This window comes from Hippopotamus amphibius, chromosome 3, assembly GCF_030028045.1.
Source record: "Hippopotamus amphibius kiboko isolate mHipAmp2 chromosome 3, mHipAmp2.hap2, whole genome shotgun sequence".
In the NCBI taxonomy this organism is placed as follows: Eukaryota; Metazoa; Chordata; class Mammalia; order Artiodactyla; family Hippopotamidae; genus Hippopotamus; species Hippopotamus amphibius.
The window spans coordinates 57,710,488-57,727,446 of NC_080188.1; the positions used below are offsets into that span (position 1 = coordinate 57,710,488).

Genomic DNA, 16,959 nt, shown 5'->3' on the forward strand with positions numbered 1-16,959 from the left:
CAGGCACAATTGAAATTATAAACTTTTTACATAAAAGGATAGCTGAAATATTTTCTATTTATAAACTTGTGAGTTATTCAGCCACTCTTAGTTAATAGTTCTGAAATCAATTTTAATTATTTGACAACATGATATACCAAGCTGAGGTATTTATATTTTTTGTTTATCCCACTTTCTGGAACATTTGATAGCAGCTTTCTACCACAAAAACATTTTTAGATTAAAATTACTTTGCCCCCTATGGTTATCTGTGGGCACTGGTAACAAATTGTTTGCTAGTGCTAAGTGAGCCAGTGCTGATTGGCCATTGGGAACTCTAACAAACTTTAAATTTCAGCAAAATACCCAGAGACTGCTCATTCTGCAGAAGAAGCCAGCCAGGTATTCTGAAGGTCAAAAGCTCCAGGTAATTTGGCTCTCTTGATGTTCTTAATAGCAAATAGCTTTATAACATAGGTTATATTTTTAAGATGCATGCCATGCAGGTAGGGAGATTGCTTTTGAAAAAAACGCATATGGAAAGTATTACAACTGTGTACTATTTAGTGCTTTGTTTTATAAAAAGAAAATATGTTACCACACTCTGGAAATGATCAACTAAAATCGGTGACTTGGAAGCAGCTATCTCTTTGATTTGACTACCAACAGTATCAAGATCCACAATAACCCAAAGACTTCAATTTTACTCTATACCTTCGCTTATAAATCAGAATAGGGTAATATGATCATATTTATACCTACAAACCTCATCTGTGCTAATTCCACTGATCAGCATTAAGTCATTTGATAAATGACTTGTACTTTCCTGATCTCTGAAATGCTTAGAAGCTAAATTATGGCTAGGATTAAGGTCCTTAAAATTGCATTAATTTAGAAGAGAATTGCCCAGGACTTTAGAATATATTTAATAGTTATATTTATTTCACCAAATCAAAGTTTTTACCTTGAAATGGTTAAAGATTGCAACAGTATTTAGATTATTTTTCCTATTAAAAGTACTTTTCTCTAAAGTAATATGAAAGAGTGTTGTAAATCTTTAATTCTCATATTGGTTGCTATATGTCTGTGCGGTAATTAGTAAAATACTTAATATCAAAACCAATAGGTTAGTCATCCAAAGTTATGTTGACTTTCTTTTTCAATCTCATGGCTACTGGACTTAAATGAACTCACTAGATCCTGTTAGCATATTTACCAAGGTATAAACATGTACGTTTATCCATAACAAAATGTTAGGGCTTTAAACATCATTTTGTGGAGCCCAGTATAACACTATGATTTGCCTTTAAATCAAGTACATGTAGATTTTTCTGTAGTAAGATAGAGTAGAAACGTATTCAAGGTGGTATAGAGCCTGGCTCTAGAACTACATTGCCTGGATGCTAATTCTGGTTCAGCTCCTGAACACCTGGGAATTCTGAGACAAGCTATGTGACTTTGTGCCTATTTCCTAATCTACAAAACAGGACTAGTAATGCCACCTATCTCCACCAGATTATTGTGAGGCTCAATTAATTGACTACATGTCAACGTTTTAGAACTCATTTTAGTTTTCAATAAATGTTAGCTATTAATATAAGTACTGCATAAATTGCTTTGGTCTGCAGCCCACAGCTCCCATCTCCCATACATTGCTAGTGAGTATGAGGGTATGTATTTATGCACCAGGCCAATAGCGAACAAGATTTCACTCCTGACAGTAGAGCCTGCTGCCCTGGCAGATTCATTTAGACTCTGAGTTGCTCTACTAACTTAATATTATTCTTTTTTTTTTTTTTTTGAACTGTTTTTTTTCTTTTTTTTTTTTTAATGACAACAGCTAACCTTTATTGAGCACTTACTGTATGCCCGGCTCTGTGTAAAGAGCTAAGAATTTTTTCATCAGATAAAACAAGTATTATTCAGATCTTACAAATGAGGTAACCAAAGTTTAGAGAGTTTACGTGACTTGCTCAGGGTCCATTGGCTATGAAATCACAGAGCCGAGAATTCAAAGACACATCTGCCTTTAAAACCCTATTTCTTCATTTTGCTATACTTCTTCCCTGAGAGATAGCATTCTGGGTTGACCACTGCTATCATCACGCAGGTCCCTGAGGAAGCAGAATACCTTTATAAAAGACTGGAAGAAAAGAATGGTCACTTAAAAATCTCTTTCCTCTCCCTGGTTCAAATTATATCATTTCTATTGATCTACCTTCACGTTTACTGACTCTTTGCTTAATATTACTCTGAATTATATAAATAATTCAATTCAATGGCCTCTCTCTAAAGACAAAAGGGAAAAGTTTGGGCTGACAATAGAGCAAATGAATATGTCTATAAAATCCACTTCTATATGATTTAATTGTTTCCATAATGTTTGACAATTTTCACTTTCACACTGGAATAATTAGACATAGGAAAGCTCTTAGATTAAAGTTTCTGCACGTGGATATACATTATATATAGTTTCTTTTTAAACAAGAGGAAATGAACTGCTAATGGGAAGGAGGTTTGTATAGACAATTCTGTTTTATTTATTCTTATGGCTGCAGCTCATAACTGGCAATGTTTTAGGGTGAAATATTATTGTCTTTTTACAGAGATTCTCAAAGATGCAAATCATCTGTTTGGGACTGCTCCTTTTCAGTCTGACCCTGGCAGCACCAGTAAGCATTTACAAATTCAGTTATGCATCATATAATCTTTTGCTCTCTTTATCTATTTTTCTTTTAAGCAATGTCTTTTTAAATTAGTAGCACTTACCTAGTTCAGTTACAATAAAGTATAAAGTAAAGAAGAAGTAGCCAACACCTGACACAAATGTCTGTCACCAAGGAGGCCCTCAATGAACACATGAGAAGAATTACAAGATGTCCACATGTTGCCTTTGGAGAAACACCAGAAAGAGTATTTTTGAGAAAACCAATAGCCAGCCACACTGTTTCAATCAGCTAATGCTAGGGAGTAAATATACCTGAATTATAACATGCCAAAAGAATTTTTCAATATTTTACCAAAAACTGAAAGAATTTGACTCAAATGCTCCACGGATAAGCAACTAAACTTTATAACTACACGACAACACAAAGGGACCAGACCTTTTCTATAATTCTTGCTACACTCCAACACTGCAAGATCCTGCTAGGGATTTTGCCTTCATCAGCGAGGCTAAAGATAGGACGAAGTCCCCCTCAGCTTAACCCAAATCAAGCTCCAATTTCCTTTTGTGTCTTTTCTTCCCTCTGATTCACCCAGATGAGTACTCCGGATGTGACTAAGTTATCTTGTGAAAATGCTCAATGCCACAGATATTTTCTGCAAAGGAGACGCAGTGCTAATTAGATAATATCTGAAAAACATCCTAACTTATCAGAGTAACCTTTCCAGTTGGAGAATAGTGGAAGCAAGTAGTCATTCTGTTGTCAGAGGAACTTACATTTAGGTCTTGAGCAAGTTGGTAACCAACTAGGAAACCCACTGACAAGCATGAACCATGCCAAGCAGTGAGGATAGCAGAGGCTGAAGAACGTGTGTCCCCTCTCAGCACACATGCTCTAACAGTCCTGTGGGGGGCGTACTGCTTACAATAGACATCTGCCAGGCCCAACGCACACAACTGACTTTGCTCAATCAGGACCACAGAGGCGTGTGCTTGGGCATGGGGAGGATGGAGTGGGTCCTGCTGACCCAGCTCAGTTCCACCAGCTGGGGACGAGTCTATTTTGAGCAACACTTTCCAAAGAACAGCTGGAGTGGCATCTCTGACCGTTTTCCAGTAAATGCACTATGTCAACACCAATCCAGTAACCACTGGTCGAGAGGATGCCAGTCTTCTTCCCCCAAGGGAAGCAATGCCATTTCTATTTCAGGGCCACGTTCAAGGGCAGGAGAGCTGCCAAGTGGGGGGTGGGGGAAGGGAGGGGTGCAGATTTCAAATGAAAGAGATTAGGCAAGGACACAAGAGACAAATTTGGAATTATGAAGGGCTAAATGTAATGTTTTCTTTCAGATACGGGTTCTATTTGAGTAATTATCTAAATTATTTAATTATCGATTGGTGGTATCAGAAACTAGTATAGACTGAGTTACATATTCTTGGAATTATAAACTAAATTCAAACTGTAGGTGAGGAAAAAATTTTCCTCAAACGTCTTTGGGTTTCTGTCTGGGTCTGAAAATTAAACTGACAGAGACATACTAAAAGGAGAACATACAAATTTTATTAAAGTTTTACACGTACACGGAAGCCTTCACAAGAGAATGAGGGCCCAAAGAAGTGACCAGAGCAGGAAGCTTTTATACCTTTTAGACAAAGAAACAATACGTTTGTGAAGAACTGACAAGACGAAGGAGCTGGGGGTAGTCCAGCTAGGATTCGGTAGTCCTTATCTTCCTTAACCAGGAAGATTAGGATTAGTTTAACAAGATTTGTCTGCAGATTCCTCTGTTCCATCTCTGGACTGATAAGAGTTTGTCTCTATTAAAAGAATTTATTTCCTGCCTTTACGCAGAAAAGGGGAAACTTTTTCTACATGTTCTACTTCTTAATTGCCTTCAGCTCAAAACAATTTTTATGTCAAAAAGGCATATTTAGGGGTGACATTCTTGTTTCAATCAAAAGCAAAATTTTAAGTGGAAGAAAATAAAAGATGATTGTTGGGCTATGCAATTCAATTAACATTAATCAATATGCAATTAGACTATACTTTGTTATAAGCTACCTTGTTGTAAGTTCATGATTTTTTCTCATGAACTATATTAAAATACCATCAAATATGTTTTTAATACGTGTGTGTGTGTTCTGTAAGAAGACACGAAATACAGCAAACTGTCATTTCTTTCTTTTGCTTAATATCTACCCATCTCGTTTTTTATATAATATAATTTATATAAATATTATATATAATACATAATATATAAAATATGTATTATATATAATCATTATATTTTATAATATATATCAATATTAATGTAATACTATATTGTAATATTTATAATTATGTTAATATATTAATATTAATATAATATATGTTAATATTAATATAATAAATATATATTAATTATTTATTAATATAATAAAAATATATTCTCTTTATTATAACCCCATTTCCAGAACTATTTTAACTGTTTAACTGAGGAATGATACAATGCTCTAAATTTATATGCCCAAGATCATATCAGAACCAACATAGGTAGAGGGCAATAGAGGGTAGATTTCTAAAATATGCCCTTAGGGGAGAAAAATTATTGTGGAACTGAAAAAAAAAGTCATTTTCTTGGTTTAGATGTTAGGTAAAATTCTAGACTTTTAATAGCGGAAGTAATGGAAAGCTTAATGGTTTATAGTGGCATTCCGTATCTCACATTCTACAAAATACAACCTTTCAAAATGTCATTTTCCCTTTCCCTGCAAGAAACAACTGCCCAGGTGACTGGCAACACTGAAATCCCTGTTTCAGGTGTGTTCCTCCCCCTTAGGTGCGGGGCTATGGTTTCACTCTTGCTGGACCATTAGGAGCATCATATCTTGACTCAAATAGCAATGACTGAACTTATACACTCAACACATATACAGTCCATATCACTCAACTCTGACTTGGGTTCACTGACACCAAACACTCCCAGTGTGCCGGGGAAAGCTTTTCCAGTGGATACCAATGACATCCACGCTTTTTCACCTGGAGTGCCACCCCTCCCAACACAGCCATTCCCCCGCGCTTGAACGTGGTGCTGTAGTAGGGATGGCAGTCTGCCTCTGCAGGAGGAGAGCTGGCATCATCCTTCAATACAAAAACAAATGTGAGGGGTGCACCCATCTTCTTTCGGTCAGAATGATTTTCCACACTGATTCATACACCCCAGTGAGAGAAAAAGAAAGGAAATAGTTATTGTGTGAAGAAATGAATGAAAAAAGAAGTGTTTGGTGAAGTTTCATTTCTTGATTCCTTTCAGACATTGCAACCACAAGCTGAGAAAACCAAGCAAGACTGTGTGGAAGAACAGAGGGTAAACAGAATTATCCTTCTCAAATACACCCCTTCCAACTCTGCAAAAAGAAAAGTCAATAAGAGAAAATTTTTAACTGTCAAAATATTCTTGAGTACCTAGAATGGAAACGGAAAATTATGCAACATAATTTTGGCACTTTAATTCACACAATGTGTGATAGAAAGGAGAAAAGCCTTCCAAACAGGAATTTGTTTCTCTTCAGAGGGATGAGTAGAAATTCTGCTAATATTATTATTAGCAAACAGTATTTTCCCACACATGTAGCTGAGAATAGAGAGATAAATAAGGGAGAAAACAAAGGGAAGTGAGTTAACCAGTCTTCATAGGGAAATTCTGTGTACATGGCCTTAGTTCTCCATATGCAACCAGAAAGTTAAAGTACCCCCAGCTTTTCATGTCACCAAATTGCAGTTTACTTCTGCCTACCAGGGTTTCTCCTGGAAGTCTCAGAAATTTCTGTTCTAAAAACTAACAATCTTCTGTTCTCTATCTCAGCTGAAAATTACAAAGGCAAAAACTACAAACTTAAGAGCCTGAATGTTCATGCTGTGAGTTTGGCCAGTTTGACATCAGCATGAACACCATGAAATCTGCTTTTCTCCTCATCCCCCTACCTCCTCCTACCTGAAAATATTTCCAAGTGCTCCATTTCCATTGAAATTTGATAATAAAATTGATACACCCTGGGGGAGTGAGCAGTTTGACAGTCATCCTCAGTGAAAACAGATTTAGAGATGGACAGAAAAGAAAGGAACAAACTGCTTTTTTCAGGAGGTGGCTGACATACGCCCTCCTGTGGTTATCAAAAATACTACCACTTGTTAGATATAGAAGTAGACTTGACCCAAGTTAAAAATATCTTGTACTATCAAAAAGAGAGCCAGAAAACTTCTTAGTAAGAGATAAACACATCTTAATATAATGTTGTGTTTTTGTAGATAACGTACAAGGGCCACCATGAGAAACATGGGTATTATATTTTTAAGTATGTTTACACCTCATCTGGGAGGAAAAATCAAAGTGATGTGAAGGTAAGCAGAATCCTAGTGATGTTTACCGTGAGCCAAACTCTGGACCACCACTAGGAAAAACTGTAGGGGAGACAAAGATGACTTTTTCCTGCTCTGGGGCTCTGTCTGTGGCTAGTGTCTTTATCCTTTTCCCCATGGTCCCAGGCTCCTGGAGCATCTCTGCTATGGAATTTTGTGTCCCAGCGTCTTCCTGACATAGATGGGCCACCACACGGTCTGGTCCAAACCCTGCCCTGCTTCAAGACCTGCCACAGCAGATGTGGTGCTGGTGGGCCCTGGAAGGCCATTGATTTTTTTCATGTTATTGCTTCTGAGTAAAATTTCATCCTCTGTAAGGAGATTTTCTGGATATATTCTACCATGTGCTCTAATGGGGGGTGGGGGACAGATTAGAAAGAAATCATTTTGGCCTAAAAAGTGACACATTTTAGTGTCTCTTAAACTCATTCTGCAGATGACGCCATCTGTGTCAGGATGCTTGGAAGGGAAAGAATAAGGGTTTTGTCACTGGAATAAAACAATAATTCTTTTCACTCGGTCCTTTCTTGCAGATCCATTGGCCAAAGAGCTAGAAACAGTTTTAAATGCCATAAGCAAAAGGACTATTTACTTTCTCCAAAATCTGGCTTCATTCCTCATGAAAGTAGTAGTTTCCCTTCAGAATGTTATTTTGTTCTGCTCAATATTCTTTAAATACATCTCTAAGACTTAGCATATCTAAGACTCACTGCCTTTTTTTTTTTTTTTTTTTTTTACTTTTTTTTAAAGCTCTTTATTGGAATATAATTGCTTTACACTCTTGTACCAGCTTTTGAGGTACACCAAAGTGAATCAGCTGTATTTATACATATATCCCCATATCCCCTCCCTCCCACTCTCCCTGTCCTGGCCCTTCAAGGCATCACCCATCATCGAGTTGATCTCCCTTTGTTATACAGCAACTTCCCACTAGCTATCTATTTTACAGTTGGTAGTGGAAATATTTCTATGCTACTCTCTCACTTTGTCCCAGCTTCCCCTTCGCCCCCCCCCGCCCCTCCAACCCCATGTCCTCCAGTCCATTCTCTGCATCTGCATCCTTATTCTTTCCCCATCACTGGGCTCATCAGAACCATTTTTTTTCTTAGATTCCGTATATATGAACTAGCATACAGTATTTGTTTTTCTCTTTCTGGCTTACTTCACTCTGTATGACAGACTCTAGGTCTATCCACTTCATTACATATAGCTCCATTTCATTCCTTTTTATGGCTGAGTAATATTCCATTGTATATATGTGCCACATCTTCTTTATCCATTCATCTGTTGATGGGCATTTAGATTGCTTCCATGTCCTGGCTATTGTAAATAGTGCTGCAATGAACATTATGGTACATGTTTCTTTTTGGATTATGGTTTTCTCTGGCTATATGCCCAGTAGTGGGATTACTGCATACAGTAATTCTATTTTGGGTTTTTTAAGGAACCTCCAAACTGTTTTCCATAGTGGCTGTACCAACTTACATTCCCACCAACAGTGCAGGAGAGTTCCCTTTTTCTCCACACCCTCTCCAATATTTATTGTTTCTAGATTTGTTGATGATGGCCATTCTGACTGGTGTGAGGTGATACCTCATTGTGGCTTTGACTTGCATTTCTCTAATGATGAGTGATGTTGAGCACCTTTCCATGTGTTTGTTGGCCATCTGTATGTCTTCTTTGGAGGAATGTCTATTTAGGTCTTCCACCCAGACTCATTGCCTTTTAAACGTATTGGTTGTAACAAATACGTGCCGAGTGTTTCCTATTGTGCAAAATATTATGTGAGATAAATGATTAAGAAAACTTAACTCTTTCTTTCCAGGATTTTAGGGTTAGAAAAGAAACAGAGGTGCTTACAAAAATTATTATAGCCCAAGACAGAATGTGCTAAGTACTATGTGAGTGGCACCCAAAAAATCATGCTTTAGGGCTTGGAGTAGAAAAGATTAGTTCCTAGTATGGTGTTCAGGGAAAGCCACATAATGGAAATAACTGAACTGGGCCTTGGAGCATGAGTAGGATTTGAGCAAACATTTGTGTGGGAGAGACTGTACTCCATGAAAAGAATAATAGGAGCCAAGGCACGGAGATAGGAAAGCAGATAAGCCAACTGCTGTGTTGACTGTATGACCATCACACAGGCAACAACACAGCAGGAAGTCGTTTAGAATCAGCAGCGCAAGAATGATTGCCCATCACAGACCACAATTTAAAAGCTGTTTTATGTGTTATTTATAAAAGAACTCTATTCAGTCTTGAAAGAAACGCACACAACTCATTAGCACACGCGCTACTGTTTTAAAAACAGTAAAAGCACCAAATATAAAACAAGACTTCCCAGTTCAGAATAGGAAGGGGCAACAATTAGGAAGGGATTATCATAATGCACCCGTTTAACTCAGAAGTGCACATTAGCAGTGAGCAATGAACTTGGGTGCAAAGGAAAATATAGATGCCCATGTAAAACCTTCCAAGATTTAATGTCTAAAATAAGTCAAATGTTTAAAATACTTTTTATTCAGAAATAATTCACTATAAAGTTTTTTTCTATTATACTTTTCCTCATGAGAAAACCATACCTATTTTCAGAATATACCTGCCAATATAAAAGATTAGTGAATAATGACAACTGCCCCAAATAAGTCATTTCAAATTATATCTTAAAAATACTACACATTGGAACTTTTGTGTATTGCATATGAGCCAGCTTTGTAAGAATAGAGGGCACTTCCGTAAACCATTTTTAACTTGAGATTCAAGTGTGAGCTGACTCAACAATTCCCCACTGCTTCCAACATTAATAAGATTTCTGTATAAAAGCAGGCAGTCTTCCAACTAGAAAAGTACTCCTATTTGAGGATGGATCTGAACATAGTGACCTAATAAAAGCCATCTGCACATCTCAACCTGGAGAAGAGAAAGTACCCAGTGAAGATGGAGAGAACCTTGACTTTCCTGGAAGGGTTGTATATGAAACAGGAAATAACCTTAAGAATGGTTGTATCAGGAAAAAGGGATACTAGTTTCAGGTTAAAAAAAAACTCAACAAAATTAGTTGCAGGTTAAAAAACTTGAAAAAAAATTAGAATATCCAGAAATGAAAAGAGCTGACATGCAAAGTAACAAGCAATTAGCTCATAAAATGTTCAAGGATGTTCAAGCTGACCACAGTTCATAGAAACTAGGAAGGATGTTGGCTAGGAGACTGTGACACCCAACTCTGTCTCTAACTGGAATGTGCTTTTTGAGCTTAGGTTCTATATCCCATCAACATTAATACATCTAATATTTAAATTATCTTTGTCTCGTCTTCATTTTTGCATGTCAGCATTCTGGTTATTAACCCTTCTTCTATTTGGGCACCTATAGAAGATTTTTCTTTGTGATGTTTTTCTTTGGCATAATCCTAATCCAAGCGATTACATCTCACTCCTGGACACTGCAGCAGGCTCCTGACTCTTCTTTCTTACCACGATTCCTCCTAAACCTCTGATTTTTATTTTGTTAATAAAAACATGCACCTCCACCAGCTCTTCATCCCCTGCAAAACAAAACCAAATTCTTATGCCTGGAGTCCCAGGTTCTACAAAACTCTGACACTCTGTCCGTGCCAACCCTGATTGAATACAAGGTCCCTACGCCACCACCTCGCCCCCACCCTCCATAAGCCTGCAGGACTTCTGCCTCTGCCATTTAATAAGTCATCAGGTGTCGCCTAGAACATGTAGCACCAGCCCAACTTCTTATATGTCCCAGCTCCTCAATAAATATCTCTTATTTTGATTTCACGTTACCCATCAGTTCCCAGGCCTATGTAGTGGTGTTGTAAATTTTAGCTCACCCTACAAGTTTGAGGTGGAGGGAAAGTATGGTATTTATTCTGTCTATAACTGTTCTGTTGCTCAAGAGCTCCTACCTGTGGGTTAATAAGAGGAGAGGTAGTGTGCAAAAATTAATTTAAATTCAACCTGTTTAAATTTAAGATTATCTAATCACGGGAATAGTTCTTTAAGTAAATCTTTCAGTCTCTTTTGGATAAAAACGCTGGGATCCTCCCTCTCCCTCCTTCTCCCCCTAAGATGGTGTGCACGCACATGAGGGAGTCAGGCGGGGCTTCCACCATCCACCGTGTACCATAAACCATACGTACAAATATGGCTGAAGCCATAGTGGAGAGAAAGACATGGGATCCTCAGACATGGACGGGACAATGTTGCTTAACCATTTGTGTATGGCTTGCCCTGCTGGTATCCTAAGATGAAGTCACTGGCTACAATAGCTCTGGACCAAACAGTACAGCCTTGCGGGGGCAGTGGTGGGGGCAGTGGTGGTTCAGCCTCTCCTGGGTCTCATGGACGATGGAGACCCATCTTTGTCTGCGTGTGACTCACATTTGTTCCTAGTACTTATGCTCCAGCTACATTGCTCCTTTTAGAGCCACCTCACTTCCCCTGGAAAGCTCCTAACCACTCTCAGATGCTTGCACATCTAGCCTGTGTCACAGAGCAACAGTGAGTGGTGTGGGCAAAGTCAGTCTCAGCTCCTCTTTCTTCCTGACCACGCTGATCAAGCTGCTTGCACCTCGCTGCACCTCAGACTGGTAAGGTGCGGCCCGTGAAGCAGCATTTTACAGGCCTTCCCCCACAAAAAGGACAAATCGAGATATAGACGTAAACATTCTATTCTCCTCCACTTTCTCTTTTTCATCCCATTATTGTCTCAGGGACTTCTCTTGTCTGGACCTCATTACTTAAACTTATGCTCTAGAAGCGTGGTTCTCAAAATGTGCTCACAGACCAGCAGCATCAACAGCAGCTGGAAACTTGTCCTAAGTGCAGATTCCAGAGCCCCTGCCCAAGCCCGCTGAATCAGAAACTCTGGCCGCTGGGTCCAATAATAGTTACCATAAATGCTACATTGGAGCATTATGGACCCAGACTATCAAATGTGGTTTGTTACATGACGAAAGAGGGGAAAAAAATGATTGAATCCTTTTTCAGACAAAAGCTAGAGTGGCCAACACTTGGTGCAAGATATTTTGTTTGGATGTCAGAAGCTGAGTATTACCCAGATTCTTCTATTTGTATATTTTCTGTTAAAAAGAGAAAAAAAGAAAACAGGAAAAGATTTATACCCTTGAAGACAAGGGCAAAAGCAAAGAGAGAGAACGGGGGTGGGGAGGAGGGGAGAGAGAGAATGAGAGCAAGAATAATCATGTTTGAGAGATGGACTTCACGTCACTTGCAGTGTGTCACTAGTCACAAGATGAGGACCACGTTCTGTCCTCTTTAAATTCATGTCCTTCTTTAAAATCAGGCCCTAACCTATATTTCCAAATTTATTTCTCTCTTTAGGATTCTCTTTTTCATTATTCTCTTTAAGATTTCTCTACTCCAGCCTTACGATTTTATCCATATTATCTTTTAAATGTTTCCTGTTTCCAAACAATGGAATATGCCACTTATTCTTCAGATATTCTCACCATTTTCCTTCCTTGCATTTGAATCTTACCCACTCTTCAAGCCTTGCTTACTCTTCTTTTTCTGTGAAACCTGCTTTGGCCATTTCAGAATCATCTCTACCAACAAATCTCTATTAAGTTAAAAGACTCTTTTTATTCAGTATCTGGTGGGGTTTTAAAAGTTATTGTTATTGCCTAAGAATTATTAAATTTTAAAGGCGTAACATAAAATAATCACTTTATGTTGAAAATTACACTTTAGCAGGAAGAAAAAAACAAAGACAATGTTGCTCTTCCCCATTCTGGCAAGAGAAGAAATCAAGAGCCAGCACCTAAAGAAAACATTGTCCAGAGGAAAGAGAAAGGCTTGTCCCTCCATGGAACCAATGAAAAAAACAAAAGCACTAAATCCCAAAATCTTTTGGAAAAGAGACAGATGATGAATAAAGACTACAGTGTTAATAACAAAGAAAATGCCCACAACGGCCTGAAGATGCCCTTTGATCCTGAATCGGCTGGGAATCACGGGGCTGAGGTGGGAGACAATGCTATTAGCAAACTAGATGACCAAGAAGAATATGGCGAAGCTCTCATCAGAAATAACCTGCACCACAGGATGGAGCCAGGGACTGTGATGGAACTCTTGGGGAAAGAAAACAAAGAGAACAAACCCAGGAATGTGCTGAGCAAAATTCCAGCGGGTGCCAATTATGCTAAAGCCCCCTCAAAAATTAAGAAAAATCATCAAAGAGATTCTCAAGCCCAGAATAATCCAGTAAAAAGCAAAAGTACCCACCATCTCCAACACAACGTGGACTATCAAAAACAGCTCCCCAAAGTCAAAAAAGTCCTCAGTGATTTTGAAGGCAGTGGTTACCCAGATCTTCAAGGGCGGGGAGACACTGATATCTCTCCTTTCAGTGGAGATGGTCCACCTTTTAAGGACATTTCTGGTAAAGGAGATGCTATTGGTCCTGACCGAGAAGGTACAGATAGTCAAATAGAGTTTTCCAGCCCAAGTGAAGTTGAGATCATTAGTCCTGACACAAGAGGACCAGGTTATAATGAGATCCCAGATCATGGTGGACATACCATTGGAACCAGGGGTGAAACAGCCCAAGAGGCAAATGCTGCTGATGTAAGGCTAGTGGATGGCAGCAATGACATTACAGGTAGCACCGATTTTAAGAAACTCCCTGGAAAAGAAGGAAACAGAGTGGATGGCAGCAGCCAAAATGCTCATCAAGGGAAAACAGAATTTCATTACCCTCACACACCCACAGAAGACAAAAGAAAAGATGGCAGTAGTGATGGAGCTGAAAGCACTAATGAAATTCCAAAAAGTGGCAAAGGTGGTAGTAGAAAAGGTACAGAACATTCTAATAGGAATCAAGCGACCTCAAAAGAAAAACAAAGATTTCCTAGTAAGGGCAAAGGTCAGGGCCAGCTCATTCCTTCTCGCCGTCTTGATAATGAAATTAAAAATGAAGTAGGTTCCCATAATGGCCCCAATAATGAAGGCACCATAATAACACACAGCAGGAAAAATTATTACGTTCCCCACAGACAAAATAATTCTGCGCGGAACAAGGGTGTGTCGCAAAGCAAAGGCTCCTGGGGTTACAGAAAGCCCCATTCCAATAGGAGGTTTCGCCCCCCTAAAAAGCATGACAGTAGTGACTCATCTGACAGTGGCAGTTCCAGTGAGAGCGATGGTGACTAGGAATTCCCAGCAGGATAAAGATTTGAATACTTAGTCACCTGTGACTTGACAGGGTAGTCACATGATAGCAGATCAGATGAAGGACAGAGCCAGGAATTGAATAAGCCAAGAAACCCAGCTTCCGGGGGAGAACTGTTGCTATTTTAATGGTCATGGTATGAAATCCTGTTCAAAGTTATGATGCTTTATGAAATTCTACTCAAAGTTATGATGCTTTTTTAAGGAAAAAGAATTCATTAAGGATTCATGGAATAGGTAACATTTGAATAGGTATCATTTAAAAATAGGTTGTGAGTGTCACAAACCCCTTTCTCTGTTGTTTGCTCTGTAGACATGAAAAACAATATCTCTCACATGATAATCTGTAATTAAATGATCTATAAGAAAGTCTGTTGTCTGCGGTGTTTCATTTCAGATGTGACAAGATTAGTTCTGCTTTTGGCAAAGGCAGTGCTATGAAATTAATCCACTGGATAAAGCTTGAAAGCCTTCCTAATCCCTCTCTGCTCAAGCCAGTTATTTCCTTCTTCCTCTGACCACCTCTGCTCAAATAAAGATATCCTGCTTCATGTCCTTCTATGCTTTTTCCTCTGTTGCACATTTATAACTTCTTCTAAAGCAAATTTTATTTCCTGAAGCAACTCTCCACATTATCACATTTCGCCGTCCTACCTCCTTCTAGGCAAAGAGGGGAATAGGGTGGAGGGAGGGCAACTGGGAGAATTTGAGAAGGAGAAGCACAAAAGCAAAACCAAGACAAAATCTTACTTCAGCAGATATTACTCATCAGCTAATTCCAGATCATCTCAGGCCAATTTCCTTTCTCTGACCTTTAGTGTAGATGCTTTTCCAGCTACTGGTCTCGTGACACCATTCTGGAAAATTAACCCTAAGCCTCCTGCTCAGAGAGGGGAGCGGAGTTCTGGAAGGCTTTTGGTCTTTGTGGTAAAAAGCGTATACAGTTAGTACCACCCTTCCTCTTTTCTTAGCCTATTCTTCTTTGCTTAACATCAAGACGATGCCTGGAGGTGCAGCAGCCATTTTGTGACCATGAAGGAAGGGCATGAGATAATAGAAAATATACATATATATATTTGGTCTCTGTCCCCAGTTCCTGGCACAGAACTCCTAAATCCCTTGGGATTTCCTGGGTGATAACAGTGTCTTTTGTTCTAATGAGGTGACTCTGGGTGGGCACCAGAAAGACCCAGCCACGATTAGAAGCTTGAAGTTTTCAACCCCAGTCCCACTTTCAACCCCATTCTCCAGAGAGGGGAGGTGGGCTGGAAATGGAGTTATAATTGGTTATACCTATGTAATGAAACCTCCATAAAAATCCCCAAAATATGGAGTTCAGAGACCGTCCAGGTGTGTGAACATGTGATGGGAGAATAGCTCACCCAGAGGGGGCATGAAAGTTCTGTGCCCCTTCCCACAGAAGTTGCCTTACACATCCCTTCCATCTGGATGTTCATCTGTATCCTTTATCCTATCATTTTACAATAAACTGGTAAACAGTAATAAACTGTTTTCCTCATTTCTGTGTGCCACTCTAGCAAATTAATGGAACCCAAGGAGGGGGTCTTGGGAACCTCCAATCAATAGGCAATAGGTTGGAAGCACAAGTGACAACCTGGACTTGCCATAGGCATCTGAGGTGGGGGAGAGAGGCAGTCTTGTAGGACTGAGCCCTTAATCTGTGGGATCTGACACTATCTCTGGGTAGATAGTGTCAGAACTGGGTTAAATTTGGGGACACACAGCTAGTGTCACAGATATACTTGGTGTGGAGAAAAAGACCCCACACATCTGATGTCAGAAGTGTGAATGTGATAGCAGTGTGAGAGTAAACAAGATAGACAGGAGGAGTGTAGGTTTTACGACACAAAAGGACAAAAGAATCACAGAGATGCCTCTCAACCAGTCCCATCAGCATCTTTCCTGCAACAATTTCTGATTTGTTAAGCAACTGTTCTTTTGGGGTTATTTATAGCTGAGTTGAATTCCTAATGGATACACCTCTCCGTTTTTGACAATCTTCTCAAGGAGAAGGGCCAAGAGAAGAAGAAAGAGAGAGATAGGGAAGAGAATAAGAAAGGTGCATATTGTTTCTCTTGTCTCTTTGAGATGAAAGTTCCCAAATAGCAGAAATCATGACTGGCACCTTCTGTACAGCACCTCAATTACTGAGTTGAGTAATCCATGTAACACAAATGAATACAAGTCAGTGTCAATACAACATTATGGTGCTTTCAAAAAATCTAAACTCCCACATTGGGTAGATAGAAGGTACTTTTTTTTTCTAAATAAAAGCTGCAGTATAGGCTATGGAATAAATCAGATACACACAAATAAAAATGGCTAACACGTGCTGTGCTCTGTTAAGTCCTCTAATCTGCACAGCCACCCTGTTACACTAGTAGTAGTATTATTCCCATTGACAGATGAGGAAACTGAGGCACAGAACTGTTAATAAATGATCCAACTAGTATGCTAGGATTTGTATCCAGGCAGTCAGGCTCCAGCTTCTCTGCTCTTAAACACTCACTGTACTACCATATGTCACATAGACAGATAGACACATACGTAATACACATTATATATATATATACGAATGCATGTATATATAGACACAAACACATGGAGAATGTGTATATATTTATGCACACATATGAATATGTGAGTATGTGTATGTGTGTATCAAGAGAGAGAGTACATGAAAGAAATGC

At 39.0% G+C, this 16,959-nt stretch overlaps 1 protein-coding gene across 3 annotated transcripts; it reads left to right on the plus strand.

Moving 5' to 3' along the window:
- The first annotated feature begins 385 nt into the window (after window positions 1-385).
- MEPE (matrix extracellular phosphoglycoprotein) lies at window positions 386-14,617 on the plus strand. Of its 3 annotated transcripts, XM_057729757.1 has the most exons (5): window positions 386-406; window positions 2,586-2,651; window positions 5,938-5,991; window positions 6,933-7,025; window positions 12,773-14,617. In XM_057729757.1, the coding sequence occupies exons 2-5, from the start codon at window positions 2,598-2,600 to the stop codon at window positions 14,228-14,230; spliced, it is 1,659 nt and encodes a 552-aa protein (XP_057585740.1). In that variant the 5' UTR covers window positions 386-406; window positions 2,586-2,597; the 3' UTR covers window positions 14,231-14,617. The 3 variants fall into 3 exon arrangements, with proteins under 3 accessions (XP_057585740.1, XP_057585739.1, XP_057585741.1); XM_057729756.1 differs by lacking the exon at window positions 386-406 and having other exon boundaries at window positions 2,598-2,651; window positions 12,770-14,230; XM_057729758.1 differs by lacking the exons at window positions 386-406; window positions 2,586-2,651; window positions 6,933-7,025 and having other exon boundaries at window positions 5,950-5,991; window positions 12,770-14,230.
- The last annotated feature ends 2,342 nt before the right edge of the window (window positions 14,618-16,959 follow it).

What these genes read in the sequence shown, in the direction of transcription:
- MEPE (XM_057729756.1), top strand. Translation starts at nt 2,598, where the DNA reads ATGCAAATCATCTGTTTGGGACTGCTCCTTTTCAGTCTGACCCTGGCA. An exon ending in GTCTGACCCTGGCAGCACCA is followed by an intron (nt 2,652 to 5,937) that starts GTAAGCATTTAC and finishes GATTCCTTTCAG; the next exon opens with ACATTGCAACCACAAGCTGA. An exon ending in ACTGTGTGGAAGAACAGAGG is followed by an intron (nt 5,992 to 6,932) that starts GTAAACAGAATT and finishes GTGTTTTTGTAG; the next exon opens with ATAACGTACAAGGGCCACCA.